Source organism: Arachis ipaensis, chromosome B10 (genome assembly GCF_059453495.1).
Source record: "Arachis ipaensis isolate K30076 ecotype BB chromosome B10, ASM5945349v1, whole genome shotgun sequence".
NCBI lineage: Eukaryota > Viridiplantae > Streptophyta > Magnoliopsida > Fabales > Fabaceae > Arachis > Arachis ipaensis.
This window is the reverse complement of record NC_142435.1, coordinates 31782083-31804691: the sequence shown is the minus strand read 5'-3', so window position 1 is coordinate 31804691 and position 22609 is coordinate 31782083. Positions and strand designations below refer to the sequence as shown.

Sequence of the window (22609 nt, the reverse complement as noted above, 5' to 3'; positions counted from 1 at the left end):
CAACGCCAGGAAGAGGGCAACAAGGGCATCGAACACCCAAGCAGGTGTGATCAGACACATGCAAGTACTGAGAACACCTCTCCTAAGCAAGCCAGTAACCCCTCTTCAAGCACTGTAGGCACTCAGCCTACATTAACTAAGACTGATGAGTACAAGACCAAGATACCATTTTTCCAGAAGCTCCGTCAAGTAGAAAAGGATAAATAGTTTACCCACTTTATAGGCTATCTCAAGAAACTAGAGATCAAGATCTCTTTTTCAGAAGCTCTTAAACAGATACTTTCCTATGCTAAGTTTATAAAGGACATATTAAGTCATAAGAAAGATTAGAGAGAGGTAGAAACAGTCTTCCTCACTGAAGAATGTCATGCAGTAATCCAAAAGAGCCTACCAGAAAAGCTTCATGATCCTGGGAGCTTTATGATACCATGCACCCTAAGGGATGTCTGCACAAGGACAGCCCCATGTGATCTTGGAGTAAGCATTAACCTGATGCCTGCGTCATTAATAAAGAAGCTCTGTTTAACTCAGGAAGTCAAACCAACCCACATATGCCTTCAGCTTACTGATGGCTCTGTCAAGTTCCCATCAGGTATGGTTGAAGACATGATTGTTAGGGTTGGACCCTTTTCTTTCCCCACAGATTTTGTGGTGCTTGAAATGGAAGAGCACAAGAGTGCATCCCTTATTTTAGGGAGACCCTTCCTGGCTACAGGAAGGACCCTCATTGACGTGCAAAAAGGGAAAGTAACCTTGAGAGTCAATGAGGATGAATTCGTGCTGAATGCTATTAAGGTCATGCAGCATCCAGACACCCCAGAGGTGTGTATGAGTATTGACATCATTGACTCCCTAGTGGAAGAAGTGAATGTAGTTGAGAGACTCGAAGAAGATCTGGATGACATATTTTATGATGCCAAGCCTGACTTGGAGGCACCAGAAGAAATAAAGGAGACTTTAAAAGCTCCTGAAGTAGAGGCTGGGCCTCCCAAACTTGAGATCAAGCTGTTACCATCATTCTTGAAATATATATTTCTAGGAGATGGAGACACTTATCATGTGATTATAAGTTCTGCTCTAGAACCACAGGAAGAAAAAGCACTGATCCAAGTGCTAAAGACACACAAGACAGCTCTTGGGTGGACCATAAGTGACCTTAAGGGTATTAGTCCAACCCAATGCATGCATAAAATCCGACTAGAAGATGACACCAAACTAATGGTGCAACCACCAAGGTGACTGAATCCTGCTATGAAGGAAGTGGTGCAAAAAGAAGTCACAAAACTGTGGAAGGCTGGGATTTTTTATCCTATTTCAGACAGCCCCTGGTTGAGCCCTGTCCAAGTTGTACCCAAGAAGGGAGGAATGACAGTGGTTCACAATGAAAAAAATGAACTGATTCCCACAAGAACAGTTACAGGGTGACATATGTGTATTGACTATAGGAGACTCAACAACACCACAAGAAAGGATCATTTTCCTTTACCATTCATAGATCAGATGTTGGAGAGACTACCAGGACAGGCATTCTACTGCTTCCTAGATGGTTATTCATGTTACAATCAAATTGTAGTAGATCCTCAGGATCAAGAAAAGACAACATTCACATGCCCATATGGAGTGTTTGCTTACAAAAGAATGCCATTTGGCCTATGCAATGTACCTGCAATCTTTCAGAGGTGTATGCTCTCCATTTTCTTTGATATAGTTGAGAAATTTCTTGAAGTATTCATGGATGACTTCTCTGTCTTTGGAGATTCATTTGACTCCTGCCTTGACCATCTGGCCTTAGTTCTGAAACGATGCCAAGAAACAAACCTGGTTTTAAACTGGGAAAATGCTACTTCATGGTAACTGAAGGAATTGTTCTAGGACATCGGATTTCAAACAAAGGGATAGAGGTGGATCAAGCTAAGGTGGAAGTAATTGAGCGATTACCACCACTCACTGATGTTAAGGCAATCAGAAGTTTTCTATGACATGTAAGATTTTACAGGAGGTTCATAAAGGATTTTTCAAAAATTGCAAAGCCCCTGTGCAACTTATTAGCCACTGACACTCCATTTTTTTTGACATGAAATACCTGCATGCCTTTAAAACTCCGAAAGCCACGCTTATCACTGCCCCCGTCATTTCTGCACCCAACTGGGACCTACCATTCGAACAAATATGTGATGCTAGTGACCATGCCATTGGCGCAGTTCTAGGGCAGAGACATGATAAGCTCCTGCATGTCATTTATTATGCTAGTCGTGTTCTAAATGACGCACAGAAGAACTATACTACCATAGAGAAGGAATTACTTGCAGTAGTTTATGCCATTGACAAGTTCAGATCTTATTTAATAGGGTCTAAGATCATTATCTACACTGACCATTTGCTCTCAAATACCTTCTCACCAAGCAAGATTCTAAGCCAAGACTGATAAGATGGGTGCTACTCCTGCAAGAGTTTGACATAGAAATCAGAGACAGAAAAAGATAAGAAAATCAAGTGGCTGGCCACTTGTCTTGGATTGAACCAGTAGCAGGGATTTCCCCTCCTTCTACTGAGGTATCTGAAACCTTTCCTGATGAGCAACTCTTTGCAATTCGAACAACCCCTTGGTTTACAAATATTACAAATTACAAGGCCATAAGGTTCATCCCCAAGGAATATAGTAGGCAGCAAGCTCGAAAACTTATACATGATGCAAAGTACTACTTGTGGGATGAACCATATATTTTCAAGAGATGCTCAGATGGTATAATCCACCGATGTGTGTCTGAAGAGGAGGGACAGTGGATCCTATGGCATTGCCATGGCTCAGATTATGGAGGATACTTTGGAGGTGAGCGAATAGCCACCAAGGTTCTTCAAAGCAGCTTTTACTGGCCAACACTCTTTAAGGACGCCTGAGAGTTTGTCTGTAACTGTGACAATTGCCAGCGGGCTGGCAATCTCCCTCAGAGTCATGACATGCCTCAACAAGGGATCCTGGAGATTGAGCTATTTGATGTGTGGAGAATAGATTTCATGGGACCTTTTCCACCTTCATTCTCGAACACCTACATCCTTGTGGCAGTGGACTATGTGTCTAAGTGGGTTGAGGCAGTCGCATCACCCCCTAATGATGCAAAGTAGTGATGAAGTTTCTCCGGAAACATATCTTCAGTAGGTTTGGTGTCCCATGGACACTAATTAGTGATGAAAGTAGCCATTTCTGTAACAGATAGCTTGACTCTATTCTGCACTGTTATGGCATTATTCATAGAGTGGCAACTCCATATCACCCACAAACAAATGGGCAAGTTGAGGTATTTGGTGCACGAATTGTGAATCACACTTTTCACAACTCGTACCACTAACCAGCAAGTGCACTGGGTCGTCCAAGTAATACCTTACGTGAGTAAGGGTTGAATCCCACGGAGATTGTTGGCTTGAAGCAATCTATGGTTATCTTGTAACTCTTAGTCAGGATATCAATTATAATTATCAGTTTGAATTGCAAAAAATAAAAGAGCATGAAATAAATATTTGTTCTGCAGTAATGGAGAATATGTTGGAGTTTTGGAGATGCTTTGTCTTCTGAATCTCTGCTTTCCCCCTGTCTTCTTCTTCACGCACGCAAGGTCCCTCCTATGGCAAGCTGTATGTTGGTGGATCACCATTGTCAATGGCTACCATCCGTCCTCTCAGTGAAAATGGTCCAGGTGCGCTGTCACCGCACGGCTAATCATCTGTCGGTTCTCACTCATGCTGGAATAGGATCCATTAGTCCTTTTGCGCCTGTCACTACGCCCAACCCTTGTGAGTTTGAAGCTCGTCACAGTCATTCAATCCCTGAATCCTACTCGGAATACCGCAGACAAGGTTTAGACTTTCCGGATTCTCAAGAATGCTGCCAATGGATTCTAGCTTATACCACGAAGATTCTGATTAAGGAATCCAAGAGATATTCATTCAATCGAAGGTAGAACGGAGGTGGTTGTCAGGTACGCGTTCATAGGTTGAGAATGGTGATGAGTGTCACGGATCATCACATTCGTCATATTGAAGTGTGAATGAACATCTTAGATAGAAACAAGCATGTTTGAATAGAAAATAGAAATAATTGCATTAATTCATCGAGACACAGCAGAGCTCCTCACCCCCAACAATGGAGTTTAGAGACTCATGCCATCAAAGAGTACAAAGTTCAGATCTAAAATGTCATGAGATACAAAATAAATCTCTAAAAGCTGTTTAAATACTAAACTAGTGACCTAGGTTTACAGAAAATGAGTAGACTATGATAGATAGTGCAGAAATCCACTTCTGGGGCCCACTTGGTGTGTGCTGGGGCTGAGACTTGAGCTTTACACGTGCCTAGGCTGTTTTTAGAGTTAAACGCCAGGTTGTAACCTATTTCTGGCGTTTAACTCCAACTTGTAACCTGTTTCTGGCGTTTAACGCCAGAATGCAACATGGAACTGCAGTTGAACGCTAGTTTACGTCGTCTATCCTTGAGCAAAGTATAAACTATTATATATTGCTGGAAAGCCCTGGATGTCTACTTTTCAACGCAATTGAGAGCGCACCAATTGGACTTCTGTAGGTCCAAAAAATCCATTCCGAGTGCAGGGAGGTCAGAATCCAACAGCATCAGCAGTCCTTTTTTCAGCCTGAATCAGATTTTTGCTCAACTCTCTCAATTTCAGCCAGAAATTACCTGAAATCACAGAAAAACACACAAACTCATAGTAAAGTCCAGAAATGTGATTTTTATTTAAAAAATAATAAAAATATAATAAAAAGTGACTAAAACATATTAAAAACTACCTAAAAATAATGCCAAAAAGCGTATAAATTATCTGCTCATCACAACACCAAACTTAAATTGTTGCTTGTCTCCAAGCAACTAAAAATAAAGTAGGATAAAAAGAAGAGAATATACAATGAATTCCAAAAACATCTATGAAGATCAGTCTTAATTAGATGAGCGGGGCTATTAGCTTTTTGCTTCTGAACAGTTTTGGCATCTCACTTTATCCTTTGAAGTTCAGAATGATTGGCATCTATAGGAGCTCAGAATTCAGATAGTGTTATTGATTCTCCTAGTTCAGTATGTTGATTCTTGAACACAGCTACTTTATGAGTCTTGGCCGTGGCCCTAAGCACTTTGTTTTCCAGTATTACCACCGGATACATCAATGCCACAGACACATAACTGGGTGAACCTTTTTAAATTGTGACTCAGCTTTGCTAGAGTCCCCACTTAGAGGTGTCCAGGGTTCTTAAGCACACTCTTTTTTTTGCTTTGGACCTCGACTTTAACCGCTCAGTCTCAAGTTTTCACTTGACACCTTCACACCACAAGCACATGGTTAGGGACAGCTTGGTTTAGCCGCTTAGGCCAGGATTTTATTCCTTTAGGCCCTCCTATCCACTGATGCTCAAAGCCTTGGATCCTTTTTATTACCCTTGCCTTTTGGTTTTAAGGGCTATTGGCTTTTTGCTCTTGCCTTTTGGTTTAAAGAGCTTTTGGCTTTTTTTTTTCTGCTTGCTTTTTCTCTTTTTTTTTCGCATTTTTTTTTCTGCAAGCTTTGTTCTTCACTGCTTTTTCTTGCTTCAAGAATCATTTTTATGATTTTTCAGATTATCAAATAACATTTCTCCTTTTTCATCATTCTTTCAAGAGCCAACAATTTTAACATTCATAAACAACAAATTCAAAAGACATATGCACTGTTCAAGCATTCATTCAGAAAACAAAAAGTATTGCCATCACATCAAAATAATTAAAACTATTTTAAAATTCGAAATTCATGTACTTCTTTTTCTTTTTCAGAAAACATTTTTCATTTAAGAAAGGTGATGGATTCATAGGACATTCATATCTTTAAGACATAGACACTTAGATACTAGTGATAATGTAATAAGACCCAAACATAAATAAACATAAAGCATAGTAAATGAAAAACAGAGAAATAAGAACAAGGAGATTAAGGAACGGGTCCACCTTAGTGAGGGTGGCGTCTTCCTCTTCTTGAAGAACCAATGGTGCTCTTGAGCTCCTCTATGTCTCTTCCTTGTCTTTGTTGCTCCTTCCTTAGAGCTCTTTGATCTGCAGTCAAATGCTCTACCACTGAACTATGGACCCTTGAGATGAACCTCTCCATCTCTCATGGCTCGGGGGTAGAAGCAACTGCCTTCTTTTTCCTCCTTCTAGAGGTTTCTCCAGCCTTAGGTGCCATAAATGGTTATGGAAAAACAAAAAGCAACGCAGGAAAATGGTTTGAATTGGAATGGTGAGGTAGGTGGGGATCCTGTGGGGTCCACAGATCCTGAGGAGTCAAGGACTTAGCATTCCTGCTCCATTAAGGCATGCAAAACGCCCTTAGTGTGCAATCCTGGTGTTTAACGCCAGACTGCTGCTTGTTTCTGGCGTGGCGTTGAACACCAACTTGGTGCTTGTTTCTGGCGTTTAACGCCAGCTTGATGCTTCTTTCTGGCGTTAAACGCCAGCTTGTTGCTTCTTACTGGCGTTTAAACGCCAGTAAGCTCTTCCTCTAGGGTGAGCTATTTTTAATGCTGTTTTTCATTCTATTTTTGATTTTTTTAGTAGTTTTTGTGACTTCACATGATCATCAACCTACAGAAAACATAAAATAGCAATGAAAACTAAATAGATATAGTTAAATAACATTGGGTTGCCTCCCAACAAGCGCTTCTTTATTGTCTTTAGCTGGACCTTGCTGAGCTTTTAATCTAGCCTCAGCCTTGAGCACTCTTGCTCAACATTGCCTTTAAGATAATGCTTGATTCTCTATCCATTAACAATGAACTTCTTATTAGAATCAATGTCTTGAAGCTCCACATAGCCATATGGTGACACACTTGTAATCACATATGGTCCCCTCCACCGGAATTTCAGTTTCCCGGGGAATAGCCTGAGCCTAGAGTTAAACAGCAGAACCTTCTGTCCTGGTTCAAAGACTCTAGATGACAGCTTTCTGTCATGTAACCTTTTTGCTTTCTCTTTGTAAAGCTTGGCATTTTTGAAAGTAGTGAGTCTGAATTCCTCTAGCTCATTCAGCTGGAGCAATCTTTTTTCTCCAGCTAATTTGGCATCAAAGTTTAGGAATCTGGTTGCCTAGTAGGCCTTATGCTGTAGTTCCACGGGCAGATGACAGGCCTTACCATACACAAGCTAGTATGTAGAGGTCCCTATAGGAGTCTTGAATGCTGTTCTGTAAGCCCACAGAGCATCATCCAAGCTTCTCGCCCAATCTTTTCTACGGGTACTTACAGTCCGTTCCAGGATTCTTTTTAGTTCTCTATTAGAGACTTCAGCTTGCCCGTTTGTCTGTGGATGATATGGAGTTGCCACCTTGTGACTAATTCCATATCGGACCATAGCATAGTAAAGCTGTTTGTTGCAGAAGTGAGTGCCCCCATCACTAATTAGTGCTCTAGGGACACCAAACCTGCTGAAGATATATTTTTGGAGGAACTTCAGCATTGTCTTAGTATCATTAGTGGGTGTGGCAATGGCCTCTACCCATTTGGATACATAGTCGACTGCAACCAAAATATAAGTGTTTGAGTATGATGGTGGGAAAGGCCCCATGAAGTCAATATCCCATACATCAAACAACTCAATCTCCAAGATTCCTTGTTGAGGCATGGCGTAACCATGAGGCAGATTACCAGCTCTCTGGTAACTGTCACAGTTATGTACAAACTCTCGGGAATCTCTATAGAGGGTGGGCCCGTAGAAGCCACATTGGAGGACCTTGGTGGCTGTTCGCTCACTTCCGAAATGGCCTCCATATTGGGACCCATGGCAATGCCATAAGATCTTCTGTGCTTCTTCTCTAGGCACACACCTTCAGATTATTCAGTCTGCACATCTCTTAAAGAGATAAGGTTCATCCCACAAGTAGTACTTTGCATCAGTAATTAATTTTTTCTTTTGTTGCCTGCTGTACTCCATGGGTATGAACCTTGCAGCTTTATAGTTTGCAATGTCTGCAAACCATGGCATTTCCTGAATGGCAAACAAATGCTCATCAGGAAATGTTTCAGAGATCTCAATAGAGGGAAAGGATGCCCCTTCTACTGGCTCTATCTGGGACAGATGATCAGCCACTTGGTTTTCTGTCCCTTTTCTGTCTCTTATTTCTATATCAAACTCTTGCAGAAGCAACACCCATCTTATGAGCCTGGGTTTTGAATCCTGCTTTGTAAGTAGATATTTAAGAGCAGCATGGTCAGTGTACACAATCACTTTTGATCCTACTAAGTATGATCTAAACTTGTCAATGGCATAAACCACTGCAAGCAATTCTTTTTCTGTGGTTGTGTAATTTTTTTGGGCATCATTTAAAACACGGCTAGCATAATAAATGACATGCAGAAGCTTGTTATGCCTCTGTCCCAATACTGCACCAATGGCATGGTCACTGGCATCACACATTAATTCGAATGGTAATGTCCAGTCTGGTGTAGAAATAACTGGTGCTGTGACTAGCTTAGCTTTCAGGGTTTCAAACGCCTGCAGGCACTCTGTGTCAAACACAAATGGCGTGTCAGCAGCTAGCAGGTTTCTCAGAGGTTTTGCAATTTTTGAAAAATCTTTTATAAACCTCCTATAGAATCTTGCATGCCCCAGAAAGCTTCTGATTGCCTTAACATTGGCAGGTGGTGGTAATTTTTCAATTACCTCTACCTTAGCTTGATCCACCTCTATTCCCTTGTTCGAAATCTTGTTCCCAAGGACAATCCCTTCAGTCACCATAAAGTGACATTTTTCCCAGTTTAAAACCAGGTTAGTCTCTTGGCATCTTTTCAGAACCAGTGTTAGGTGATCAAGACAGGAGCTGAATGAGTCTCCATATACTGAGAAGTCATCCATGAAGACTTCCAAAAATTTTTCTACCATATCAGAGAAAATAGAGAGCATGCATCTCTGAAAGGTTGCAGGGGCATTACACAGCCCAAATGGCATCCTTCTGTAGGCAAATACTCCAGATGGACATGTGAATACTGTTTTCTCTTGATCCTGGGGATCTACTGCAATTTGGTTGTAGCCTGAATAGCCATCCAAGAAGCAGTAATAATCATGACCTGCTAGTCTTTCTAGCATCTGGTCTATGAATGGTAAAGGAAAATGATCCTTTCTGGTGGCTGTATTGAGCCTTCTATAGTCAATACACATGCGCCACCTTGTAACTGTTCTTGTAGGAACCAGTTCATTTTTTTCATTATGAACCACTGTCATGCCTCCCTTTTTGGGGACAACTTGGACAGGACTCACCCAGGGGCTATCAGAAATAGGATAAATAATCCCAGCCTCCAGTAACTTGGTGACCTCTTTCTGTACCACTTCCTTCATGGCTGGAGTTAGCCGCCTCTGTGGTTGAACCACTGGCTTAGCATCATCCTTCAATAAGATCTTGTGCATGCATCTAGCTGGGCTTATGCCCTTAAGGTCACTTATGGACCACCCAAGAGCTGTCTTGTGTGTCTTTAGCACTTGAAGTAGTGCTTCCTCTTCCAGTGGATTTAAAGCAGAGCTTATGATCACCAGAAAAGTGTCACCTTCTCCCAGAAATGCATATTTCAGGGATGGTGGTAATGGTTTGAGCTCGGATTTAGGAGGTTTTTCCTCTTCCTGAGGAAGTTTCAGAGGCTCTTTCAATTCCTTTGAATCCTCCAGATCAGGCTGAACATCTTTAAAGATGTCTTCCAGCTCTGATTCGAGACTCTCAGCCATGTTGATCTCCTCTACCAAAGAGTCAATAAGATCAACTTTCATGCAGTCTTTTGGAGTGTCTGGATGCTGCATGGCTTTGACAGCATTTAACTTGAACTCATCTTCATTGACCCTCAGGGTTACTTCCCCCTTTTGGACATCAATGAGAGTTCGTCCAGTTGCTAGGAAAGGTCTTCCTAGAATGAAAGTAGCACTCTTGTGCTCCTCCATTTCCAGCACTACAAAGTCAGTGGGAAAGGCGAATGGCCCAACTCTGACAATCATGTCTTCAATCATGCCTGATGGGTATTTAATGGAGCCATCAGCAAGTTGGAGACATATCCTAGTTGGTTTGACTTCTTCAGTTAAACCAAGTTTTCTGATAGTGGATGCAGGTATTAGGTTGATGCTTGCCCCAAGGTCACATAAAGCTGTCTTGGTGCAATCACTCTCTAATATGCATGGTATCATAAAGCTCCCGGGATCTTTAAGCTTTTCTGGGAAGCTTTTCAGAATGACTGCACTGCATTCTTCAGTGAGGAGAACTCTTTCAATTTCTCTCCAATCCTTCTTATGACTCAAGATCTCTTTCATGAACTTGGCATAAGAGGGTATTTGCTCAAGTACCTCTGCAAATGGAATCTTTATTTCAAGAGTCCTGAGATAGTCTGTAAAGCGAGCAAATTGCTTATCCTGCTCCTCTTGGCGGAATTTTTGAGAATAAGGCATCTTGGCTTTGTATTTCTCAACCTTGGTTGCTGCAGGCTTATTTCCTACAGAAGTGGTTGGAGAAGCCTTTTTAGAGGGGTTGTTATCAGCACTTGTGTGTGTCTGATCCCTCACTGGCGTTTGAATGCCAGGGTTAGAAGCTTGATTGGCGTTAGACGTCAGCTTCTTACCTGTTTCTGGCGTTTGAACGCCAGAACTGAGCTTCCATTGGGCGTTTGACGCCAGCTCCTTGCTTGTTTCTGGCGTTTGAACGCCATAATTGTTCCTCTCTGGGCTCTTACTGTCCTCAGAGGGATTTTGAATAATATTTTGCTCATTCTCTATCAGTTGTTCTTTTCTTGGCTTTCTGCTGCTCTGAAGTGAGGTATTTAATGTTTTCCCACTTCTTAATTGAACTGCCTGGCACTCATCTGTTATCTGCTTTGATAACTGCTATTTTGTCTGATTCAATTGTGCCTCCATATTTTTATTAGCATTTTTAGTGTCTTGTAGCATCTCCTTGAGTTCCGCTAGCTGTTTTGTTAGAAAGCACAATTGTTGATTGAGTTCAGCAACTTGTTCTGGAGGACCAAGTTCAGTAGATACTGCTTTGGCTTCTTCTTTTATGGAGGACCCATTACTTATGTACAGATGCTAGTTTCTAGCAACTATATCAATAAGCTCTTGAGCCTCTTCAATAGTTTTTCTCATGTGTATGGATCCACCAGCTGAGTGGTCTAGGGACATCTGAGCTCCTTTTGTAAGCCCATAGTAGAAGATGTCTAATTGCACCCATTCTGAAAACATTTCAGAGGGGCATTTCCTTAGCATCCCTCTGTACCTTTCCCAGGCATTATAAAGGGATTCATCATCTTCTTGTTTAAAGCCTTGGATGTCCAGCCTTAGCTGTGTCATCCTTTTTGGAGGGAAATATTGATTCAGAAATTTGTCTAATAACTGTTTCCATGTCCTTATGCTTGCTGTGGGTTGGTTATTTAACCACCTTTTTGCTTGATCTTTTATAGCAAACGGAAACAGTAACAGCCTGTATACATCCTGATCTACCTCCTTGTCACGTACTGTGTCAGCAATTTGCAAGAATTGTGCCAGAAACTCAGTAGGTTCTTCCTGTGGAAGATCGGAATACTGGCAGTTTTGCTGCACCATGACAATGAGCGGAGGATTTAGCTCAAAACTGCCTACTTTGATGGAGGGTATACAGATACTACTCCCATATGCAGCAGTAGTGGGATTACCATATGACCCCAGAGTCCTTCTGGACTGTTCATTTCCACTTAGATCCATGATGGATAAAATAGAATTGATATGAATTGCAAAGAAACTATATTTTTAAATTTTTTTTCGAAAACTGAAATTAAAATAAAATAAATGAAATATTGACTATAATTTCGAAAATTAGAAGAAAAATAAATAAAAAAAAATTAAAAACTAAATTAATTAATTAAAAAGATTTGAAATTTGAAATTTGAAATTTGAAATTTGAAATTTGAAAATTGAATTTTGAATTTTCGAAAAAGTCAACAGTATAAGATAAGGATTTGAAAAAGATTTAAATTTTGAAAAGATTTGATTTTTAAATTTGAAAATTAGATTTTGAATCTTAAATTTTGAAATTTGAATTTTGAAATTTTGGAAGTTGAAATTTGAAATTTGAAATAAGATAAGATAAAATTTTGAAAAAGATATGATTTTTTGAAAAAAATTTGAATTTTGAAAATTTTAAAACTAAGATAAGATAAAATAGAAATTTAAAAAAAAAAATCTGAATTTATTTTTTTTTGGGAAAAATTTTGAAATATTTGCTCAAAAATAGTTAGAGAAGATATTTTTTTGATTTTTGAATTTTATGATGAAAAAGAAAAACACACAAAAGACACACAACTTAAAATTTTTAGATCTAATGCTCCTTGTTTTCGAAAATTTTGGAGAGAAAACACCAAGGAACACCAAACTTAAAAATTTTAAGATCAAAACACAAGGAAGACTCAAGAACACTTTGAAGACTCACAAGAACACAAGAACATGAAGAAAGAACACCAAACTTAAAATTTTTAGAAAACCAAAATAAAATTTTTGAAAACTAAAGAAAAGTTAACAGGAGAACACCAAACTTAAAGTTTGGCACAAGATTTATTCAAAGAAAAATTATTTTTGAAAAAGTTTTAAAAAGAAGATAGCCAATTACCAAGAACATAAGCACAACGCTCTAGCCAATTGAGCTATAAATTTAACGTATTTTAATAAGGTATTTAATAAATAAATATTTTTTAGATACTAATAATTCGAAAATGGACAAGAAAAACAAGAAAAATCACAAAACAAGAAAAACTAAAGATCAAACAAGGAAAATAAACAAGAACAGCTTGAAGATTAAGAAAAGAACAATGAACACAATTTCGAAAATTTAAAAGAAAATAAAAACATACAGTTGACACCAAACTTAAAATATGAAACTAAACTCAAACAGAAAAACTCAATTTTCAGTTTATAAAATTTTCGAAAAATTTTAAAAAGAGAAAATAAGGATTTTAAAAAAAATTTCAACCAAAAACAATAATAGAAGACTCTAAACCAAAAAGAAAAATTTTTCCTAATCTAAGCAACAAAATAAACCGTTAGTTGTCCAAACTCGAACAATCCCCGGCAACGGCGCCAAAAACTTGGTGCACGAATTGTGAATCACACTTTTCACAACTCGTACCACTAACCAGCAAGTGCACTGGGTCGTCCAAGTAATACCTTATGTGAGTAAGGGTCGAATCCCACGGAGATTGTTGGCTTGAAGCAATCTATGGTTATTTTGTAACTCTTAGTCAGGATATCAATTATAATTATCAGTTTGAATTGCAAAAAATAAAAGAGCATGAAATAAATACTTGTTCTGCAGTAATTGAGAATATGTTGGAGTTTTGGAGATGCTTTGTCTTCTGAATCTCTGCTTTTCCCCTGTCTTCTTCTTCACGCGCGCAAGGTCCCTCCTATGGCAAGCTGTATGTTGGTGGATCACCGTTGTCAATGGCTACCATGCATCCTCTCAGTGAAAATAGTCCAGGTGCGCTGTCACCGCACGGCTAATCATCTGTCGGTTCTCACTCATGCTAGAATAGGATCCATTGGTCCTTTTGCGTCTGTCACTACACCCAACCCTTGTGAGTTTGAAGCTCATCACAGTCATTCAATCCCTGAATCCTACTCGGAATACCACAGACAAGGTTTAGACTTTCCGGATTCTCAAGAATGCTGCCAATGGATTCTAGCTTATACCACGAAGATTCTGATTAAGGAATCCAAGAGATATTCATTCAATCGAAGGTAAAACGGAGGTGGTTGTCAGGAACACATTCATAGATTGAGAATGGTGATGAGTGTCACGGATCATCACATTCGTCATATTGAAGTGCAAATGAACATCTTAGATAGAAACAAGCGTGTTTGAATAGAAAACAGAAATAATTGCATTAATTCATCGAGATACAGCAGAGCTCCTCACCCCCAACAATGGAGTTTAGAGACTCATGCCATCAAAGAGTACAAAGTTCAGATCTAAAATGTCATGAGATACAAAATAAATCTCTAAAAGCTGTTTAAATACTAAACTAGTGACCTAGGTTTACAGAAAATGAGTAGACTGTGATAGATAGTGCAGAAATCCACTTCTGGGGCCCACTTGGTGTGTGCTGGGGCTGAGACTTGAGCTTTACACGTGCCTAGGCTGTTTCTAGAGTTAAACGCCAGGTTGTAACCTGTTTCTGGCGTTTAACTCCAACTTGTAACCTGTTTCTGGCGTTTAACGCCAGAATGCAACATAGAACTGGCATTGAACGCCAGTTTACGTCATCTATCCTTGAGCAAAGTATAGACTATTATCTATTTTTGGAAAGCCCTGGATGTCTACTTTCCAACGCAATTGAGAGCGCGCCAATTGGACTTCTGTAGCTCCAAAAAATCCATTCCGAGTGCAGGGAGGTCAGAATCCAACAGCATCAGCAGTCCTTTTTTCAGCCTGAATCAAATTTTTGCTCAGCTCCCTCAATTTCAGCCAAAAATTACCTGAAATCCCAAAAAAACACACAAACTCATAGTAAAGTCCAGAAATGTGATTTTTATTTAAAAAATAATAAAAATATAATAAAAAGTGACTAAAACATATTAAAAACTAGCTAAAAATAATGACAAAAAGCGTATAAATTATCTGCTCATCAGTATCCAATAGGGAACTAAAAAGAATCTTGGAAAGAACCATGAGCACACTTAGAAAAGATTGGGCAAGGAAACTTAATGATGCTCTCTGGGCATATAGGACAACTTTCAAGACCCCTATAGGAACATCACCATATCAATTAGTTTATGGAAAGGCATGTCATTTGCCAGTGAAACTGGAACACAAGGCCTACTAGGCAACTAGATTCCTCAACCTGATGCTAAGGCAGTAGGAGAAAAAAGGTTACTCCAGCTGAATGAGTTGGATGAATTCTGGAAAGCTGCATTTGAGAATGCAAAAACCTGTAAGGAAAGAGCCAAGAGGTGGCATGACTGGAAGATATCTTTCAGAGTCTTTGAACTAGGCTAGAAGGTTCTACTCTTCAACTCTAGACTCAAGCTCTTTCCTAGGAAGCTCAAGTCACGTTGGACAGGAGCATTTGTGGTCACTAATGTGTCACCCTATGGGCACATAGAACTCCAAGGTAAATACTCCGACAAGAGGTTTACTGTTAATGGTCAAAGAGTGAAACATTACCTAGGGGACAATATTGAGCAAGAAAGCTTTACACTGCTACTGACATAAGTACATTGAGGTCCAGCTAATGACAGTAAAGAAGCGCTTGTTGGGAGGCAACCCAATGATTAGTAGTATATTATCGTTTTCTGTTTCTTTGTTTATTTCTCATTTGATTTAATTTTCCTTCGATTCAATTGATTTTTATAATTACTTTGCTTTCTAACGTTTGTGATCATGTATATCTCTTAGAATAGAGACAAAAATATTTAGAACTAAAAATAGAGTACCTTGGGGGAAGTCCCTTGCTGGCGTTGAACGCCAGACAAGGAGCAGGATGGGCGCTCAAATGCCCATAAGAGAGCTTACTAGCGTTGAACGCCAGAATGGGAGCATTCTGGGCATTCAACACCCTAAGGTAAAAGGAAGTTTGGCATTGAACACCAGCCAGGGAGCAAGGCTGGGTGTTCAACGCCCATGAGGGGAATGTCCCTGGTGTTGAACGCTAGAATAGGGGTATTCTAGGCATTCAACGCCCCAATCAGGGTAGGGAGGTTTGACTTTTTCAAACCATATCTTTTCCAAATCTTATCTTTTTAATCATCTATCCTCTTATTTCAAATTATCTTTTCCAAAGTCAACTACTTTTGATTCAATTCTTTTTAAACATCATCTTTTAAATTCAATTTCTTTTCAAATCTTTTGTTAAACTTTTAAATCTTTAATACTTTATATCTTATCTTTTTTTTATCTTTTTCATATCTTTAATGCTTTAACAATTTTAAATCTTATCTTGCTTATCTTTTTAAAAGATTTTGAATCATATCTTTACTATCTCTTTTCTATTTTGATTTTTGAAACCCATCCCCACCCTCCCTATATATACACATTCGTACCACACGACCTCCCTCATCCCTCCTCCATTCGAATTCTTCTCCTCTTCTTCTTTTTCTTCTCTTTGCTCGGGACGAGCAAAACTTTTAAGTTTGGTGTTAGGAAAGCATTGATTTTCACTTGTTCACCCCCATGGCTCCAAAATGTAGAAGATCCACTTTAAGAAACAAGAGAGAAGCTACCCTACCAATAGTTGTTTTCAAACCTTTCAGATTTTATTCTAAGCAACATGAGGAACATTATTATAAGGTAATGTGCAAAAGGACAGTGATCCTGGAAGTCAAATTTGAATTAAAAGAAGATGAGTACCCGGAGATCCAAGAACAGATCTGAATGAGAGGTTGGAAAATTCTGGCCAACCCCTGAACCAACATTGGTATAAGGATGATCCAGAAATTCTATGCAAATATGTGGATGATAGAAAAACAGAGGCTAGATGGACATGGATTCCATACTTGGTGCACCATGCTCTGAGGAAAAGTACTGCACTTTGATCTGGATAAGGTGATGGAGATTCTCAAATTGCCCCAGCAAAAGATGACCCTAACTCCTTTAATAGGAGAGTGGTAGCCAATCCAAAGCTGGATCAAGTCCTTGAAGACATATGTCTGCTCAGATCTAAATGGATCCTGGATAAGAAGAACAAACCAAACTAGCTGAGAAGAATGGATCTCAAACCAGTTGCTAGGGGTTGGCTGGACTTCGTCGGACGCTCCATACTTTCCACTAGCAACTGTTCAAAAGTTACTGTTAGGAGAGCAGTAATGATCCATTGCATCATGATGGGTAATGATGGAGGTCCATCAAATAAACCCTTGTGAATTCTACAAATTTGCAAACAAGACCTCCACTCAAGCCAAGCTGGACTTCTTAAATCTCATCTCTTGCCTGTGTAGTGAGACAGGAGTTCTTATTGACAGAGACACAAGCATCCCCACAAAAAACTCAATTAACAAAGAGAGTATGGAGAATACCAACAGACCAGATCCGGACAAGATCCAGCAGCCGGATGAGCAGCCTAAGAGAAAGACACCTGAACCACCCCAAAATCAGGGTATCCCTCCAATTGAGTACTGGACTCAGCTGGTGACATCTATTACACAGTTGCAATCCACTCTGGATCAATTGAGAGAGGAACAGAAAGACCAGTTCTGCATGCTGTGTAAACTAGTTAAGGAACAAGAAAGGCAAGGGCGAGAATTAGAAGATCTGAAGCGTCAGAAGATCTCTCCTGTAGAGATCAGTGACCACCATGAATAAGGTGGTTGAGTTTTATCCCTCTTAAATTCTTGATTTCAGTACTTTATTTTTTGTTTCTCCAGTTCTAGGTTGCATGATCACTAGTAGGTTTCCCTTTTTCAGTTTGAGTAAGTAATGTTTATTTTTGTTAAATAAGTATAAGCTATCCCACTTGTTATTTGATTAAACTTAAATACAATTTTATTCTCTTTTAGAAGCAATGAGTGCATAATTTTCGAGTATATCATGACTTATCTCTAATTATTCTGATGTGGTGTCCTCGCATTGAATTTCTGAATGTATGAATTAACTGTGCATGTTTGATTTTGAAGTTAAGTGTATTAGCTCTTGAAGAACAGCGAATTTAGAGAAGTATTATTGAGTCTCTGAAAAATCAAAAAGATTGATTCTTGAAGCAAAAAAAAATAGCAGAAGAAGCAAGAATATATATATATATATATATAAACGAAAAAAATCCAAAAAGCTCAAAAGAAAGGAAAAGGAGAGCTAGGGTCCAAGGCTTTGAGCATCAATAGTTAGGAGGGTCAAAAATTAGGCCTAAAAAGTTGAAATGAGCTGCTTTCCCTAACTATATGCTTGTGGTGTGAAGGTGTCAAGTGAAAAGTTTGATACTGAGCAGTTAAAGTCGTGATCCAAAGCAAAAAGAAAAAAAGGAGTATACTTAAGAAATCTGGGTACCACTGTCTGAGGATTCTAGCAAAACTGAATCATAATCCAATTGGGTTTACCCAGTTAAGTGCCTATGGCGTTTATGTATCTAGTGGTAATACTGGAAAACAAAACGGTTAGGGTTACGGCTAGGCTCAAAAAGGTTCAAAGCACCAAGAGAAGCTGTGGGTCAATAATAAAGAAAAGCTAAACTAAGAGAATCAATAATATCATCCGAAGTCTAGTTCCAAGAGATGCCAATACTTCTGAGCTTCAAGGGAAAGTTAGGTGCCAAACCTATTCAGAAATCAAGAAGCTAATTGCCCCATTCAAATATTTAGATGTTAAGTTTCATTGAGAGCTCTGAGACTTATTGTACTCTTCTCTTTTTTATCCTATCTTTTTTTTGGTTGCTTGGCGACAAGCAACAGTTTAAGTTTGGTGTTCTAATGAGCGGATATTTTTTACACTTTTTAGTACTGTTTTCCTATTATTTTTAGTTATGTTTTGTTAAATTTTATTAAATTTTAGTAGGTTTTAGTGCCAAAATCATTTTTTGGATGCTACTTTGAGTTTTGGTATTTTTTTTCTATGTTTTTAGGTGATTTTTGGGTGATTCTGGAAAGTTTTGGAAAAGTTTGATTCAGAGACAGAAAAAGGACTGCAGATGCTGTCAGATTCTGACCTCCGTGTATTCAAATGAAAATATCTGGAACTACAGAGGTCCAAATGACACGCTCTCAATGGCATTGAAAAGCTAACATCCAGAGCTTTCTAAAAATGTATAATAGTCCATACTTATCTTTGGAAATTATGGACTAAAACGGGCATTGAACGCTCATCTGACCTCCTGCCTAGCATTTGGAGGCCCCAGAAGGACCAGGATGGCGTTTAGATGCCCAAAAGGGAGCAAGCCTGGCGTCCAATGCCCCAAGAGGAGTCTTAGCACATGGAGTCACCCCAAACTCATCCTAAACACTCACTAAGTGTGCCCAAGAAGTGGATTTTCACACCTCTAAGTCTAGTGTATCATATTTTTATATTCTTTTCATTATTAGAATAGTATAAATAGAACAAAGATCACCCTTGTTAGAGATCTTTTGGCTTATTCGAACCTTTCACTACTATTGTATATAAGATATGAGCAACTAAACCTCCTAAGTTAGGGTTAGGAGCTCTGCTAATTCTCATGGATTAATAATATTATTGTTTCTATTTCAATATGTCTGATTCTATTCTCTTATGCGTTCTCGTTCTTCAATCTCAATGAATTAAGGGTGAACCGTGATATTTATCATTGTTCTACGTGGGTTCCGTGCGAGTCCTGAGCCGGATAGCATTGAATTAAAGCTAGAGAATGCATTGCAGATTCCAAGAGAGTGCCTGGGTAACTTTAGATATGTAACATGAAATCTCGTTGACCGTGGGTTACTGAGGTCTCTGTGGCACTAAGGCAAGAGTCAGAAAAGCAGCACTCTCTAATCCGGAAGATCTGACCTTATCTGTGGCGTTTTGAGTAGGATCATGAAGGTGAGTGGATTGCTTAGAGCTTCATCTTTGGTTGCAGTGAGAAGCCATAAGTCAAGTTGATGAGAGGATATGAGTTACTCAGATATGGTGGACTGCTGTGGTTTAGAAGAGATTAACTTGATGAGATGACACGAGTTAGTCACTTACGGTTGCCATTGAATGCATCATTTGTTATTGAAGTAGACAGTAAAAAAGGTTCATCCGGAAAGAAATAACATCTCCAAAACCTTAACTGAATCTTTATCACTATTTTCACATCAACCTGGTATTTTGTTCTTTACTATTTCGTTTATGCTTTCAAATAAACAACCATCTTTTCTAATCGCCTGACTAAGATTTACAAGATAGCCATTGCTTGCTCAATTCGACAATCTCTGTGGGATTCAACCCTCACTCACCTGAGGTATTACTTGGACGATCCGGTGCACTTGCGAGTTCAGTTGTGCGGAGTTCAAATTCGTGCACCAATACACCATCCTCTCCAATCTGAAGAACAAATCTAAAATAAAGTTGTTGTCCTTCAATCCCAACTACCACAATCTGAAATCCAAACATAAAAACCTGAAGCACAAACAAACACACAAAATTAAACCTGAAACACAAACGCAACAAGGGAGTTCTAGAATAAGTAAACCAAATAGGAGACATACCTATAAAAAACCAGCTGTCAGTGGTAATCATTTTGTGAAAGGAAAGAAAGATCAAACAACTAGGATATTTTTCCATGAAGAGGACTGATGGGTAAGGCGGGAGTCGGCCAATTAAGAAGTCATTGTGAAAACAGCGTTGCGAGTATAGCTCTTAACCAGCTGAAATCCGACTCATCCATTTAGAAAGATTGTCACAAAAGTTTAGAATAAAAATATTGGGAGTATGAGTCCCAGGTCGTCTCCCAACGGGTTGCTAAAAAGGGTGCTAATTTATTAATCAGGAATTTTTTCGAGAGATTTTGAGAGTGATTGACAGAAAATAAATAATTGTAAATTTAAAGCAATGAAAACTAAAAGAGGTTTATATTATTGAAAATAAAAAGCCTTGACTGGGGGAATGATTAATTGGAAGTTCTATCATTGTTGGAATTTTCTCAAGTGTAGTATAAAGATGTTGTTGTTTTCACTTAGTTAACCCTTACTAAATAAAGGAAAGTCAAGTGATTGAGCTAACTCTTATTTGCAAATCCTAGTCCTCTCCCTTGGGAAGGTCTAGCGTTAGTAAATACAGAATTAGCCAACAACTTCCAAATTAACTAATCACTTGAGCATTCCAACTCAAGTGTCTCCTCTTAATCAACCCCATGTCAAGTAGGGAATCTACTCCATTGACATGAATATAACGCTCATAAAAATATAAGAAGAAGACATGATAAATTAATCATAAAATATAGATTAAAAATTAATTAAAAATAAAAGTAATCCTTTGCATTAATAAATCCAAAATAATCCAATTACCACTCTAAACAAGAATTAAGAATATGGAATAAATTAAAGAGTAAGTAAGGAAACAAACTAGAATAGTATCTTCAACGGAGGTGATGACTCTTCAATATCCAAAAGCAAAAGCATAAAACTAAAACTATGAATGTCAAGAAAACCTAGAGGAAGAGTAATTTTTCTCTAGATTCCGATCTAAAAACTAAAAACTATCCTAATGAGAATGTGTGTTGAGTCTCTGCATGTTCCCTGGCTTTAGTCTGTATTTCTGGGCCGAAAACTGGGTCAAAATGTGGCCCAAAATTGCCCCCAGCATTTTCTATTAATTCTACAGATCGCGCATGTCACGCGTACGCGTCGCTGGTCGTTTTGGCGTGTCAGGCGTTCGCGTCAAGCACGCACACGTGTCATCTTGCAGAACTCCAATCGACGCGTACACGTCAGGCACACGCACGCCTCGCTGCAAATTTCTTCATATCGCGCGCTCGCGTGAGCCATGCGTGCGCGTCGATGCTCACTGGTCATCTCCTTAGTTTCTTGTGTTTCTTCCATTTTTTCAAGCTTCCTCTCCATTTTCTAGGCCATTTCTGCCCTCTAAAGCCTGAAACACTTAACACACAGATCACGGCATCGAATGGTATAAAGGAGAATTAAAATACACAAATTAAAGATCTCTAGGAAGCAAGTTTTCAACCATAGAACAAAACTAGGAAGGAATTGTAAAATCATGCAAATCATATGAATAAGTGGGTAAAGAGTTGATGAGACCACTCAATTGGACACAAGATAAACCATAAAATAGTGGTTTATCAACCTCCCCACACTTAAACATTAGCATGTCCTCATGCTTAGCTCAAGGAGACAAAATAAATGAGTAGAAAAAAGTAAGACTCATGCAATGCAATGCAACCTATGTATATGAATGCAACTATATGCTAAAATGATTTTGTCTATTTGGTTAAAAGTAAATAGGTTCTTCAAGACAAACATAAATCAAATTCCACTAATTCAAATTATACAGTAAAAACAAGTAAACTTATAAGAAGACAGCTCATGAAAGCAGGGAACATGGAATTAAGCATTGAACGCTCACTGATGGTGTATATGCACTCTAGTCACTCTAGTGTATAGGGTAATCACTCTACTATTCTCTAATCATGCTTTCTAAACCTTGTTCTTCACCTAACCAATCAACAAGTATTTAATGTACTAATGCAAACATCATGAGGTCTTTTCAAGGTTGTAATGGGAAAAAGGTAAAGGTGAGGGTATATATATGGCTAAATGAGCTATAAATTGAATCTTTTAATGGCCTAAGCTCTTACCTATACATACACTCTTTATACTTTTAAAATCATGCCTAGCTACCCAAAGTTCCCACTTTTGCATATTTCACATACTCATGCATCAACTTTTCTCTTAACTTGTATCACATATGCATTGATTTTTCATTAAACTTAATATTGGGGTAATTTTGTCCCCTTATTCATTTATTTAATTACTTAATTACTTGAATATTTTTGGTTTTTTTTTTTAATTAAAATAAAAGTAAACATAACATTATCAATGCACATAGATTTTTAATCTTTCTGTTTTCACATGAGTAGGTACTTAAATTTCCAATAATTTATCAATGTAAGATCATAACACCTTCCCTTGTTAACCCATGTTCCCACAGCTTTC

At 38.7% G+C, this 22609-nt stretch overlaps 1 protein-coding gene across 1 annotated transcript; it reads left to right on the top strand.

Moving 5' to 3' along the window:
• Positions 1-492: 492 nt before the first annotated feature.
• LOC148579598 (uncharacterized) lies at positions 493-3123 on the top strand. The gene is made up of 3 exons (XM_088490741.1): positions 493-1110; positions 2771-2830; positions 2929-3123. The coding sequence occupies exons 1-3, from the start codon at positions 493-495 to the stop codon at positions 3121-3123; spliced, it is 873 nt and encodes a 290-aa protein (XP_088346867.1).
• The last annotated feature ends 19486 nt before the right edge of the window (positions 3124-22609 follow it).

Bases quoted from the DNA above. Each gene is read 5' to 3' on its own strand.
- LOC148579598 (XM_088490741.1), top strand. From the start codon at position 493: ATGCCTGCGTCATTAATAAAGAAGCTCTGTTTAACTCAGGAAGTCAAA. The intron at 1,111-2,770 runs GTGCTAAAGACA...GTGTGTCTGAAG, and splicing joins AAGAAAAAGCACTGATCCAA to AGGAGGGACAGTGGATCCTA. The intron at 2,831-2,928 runs GTGAGCGAATAG...GACAATTGCCAG, and splicing joins TTATGGAGGATACTTTGGAG to CGGGCTGGCAATCTCCCTCA.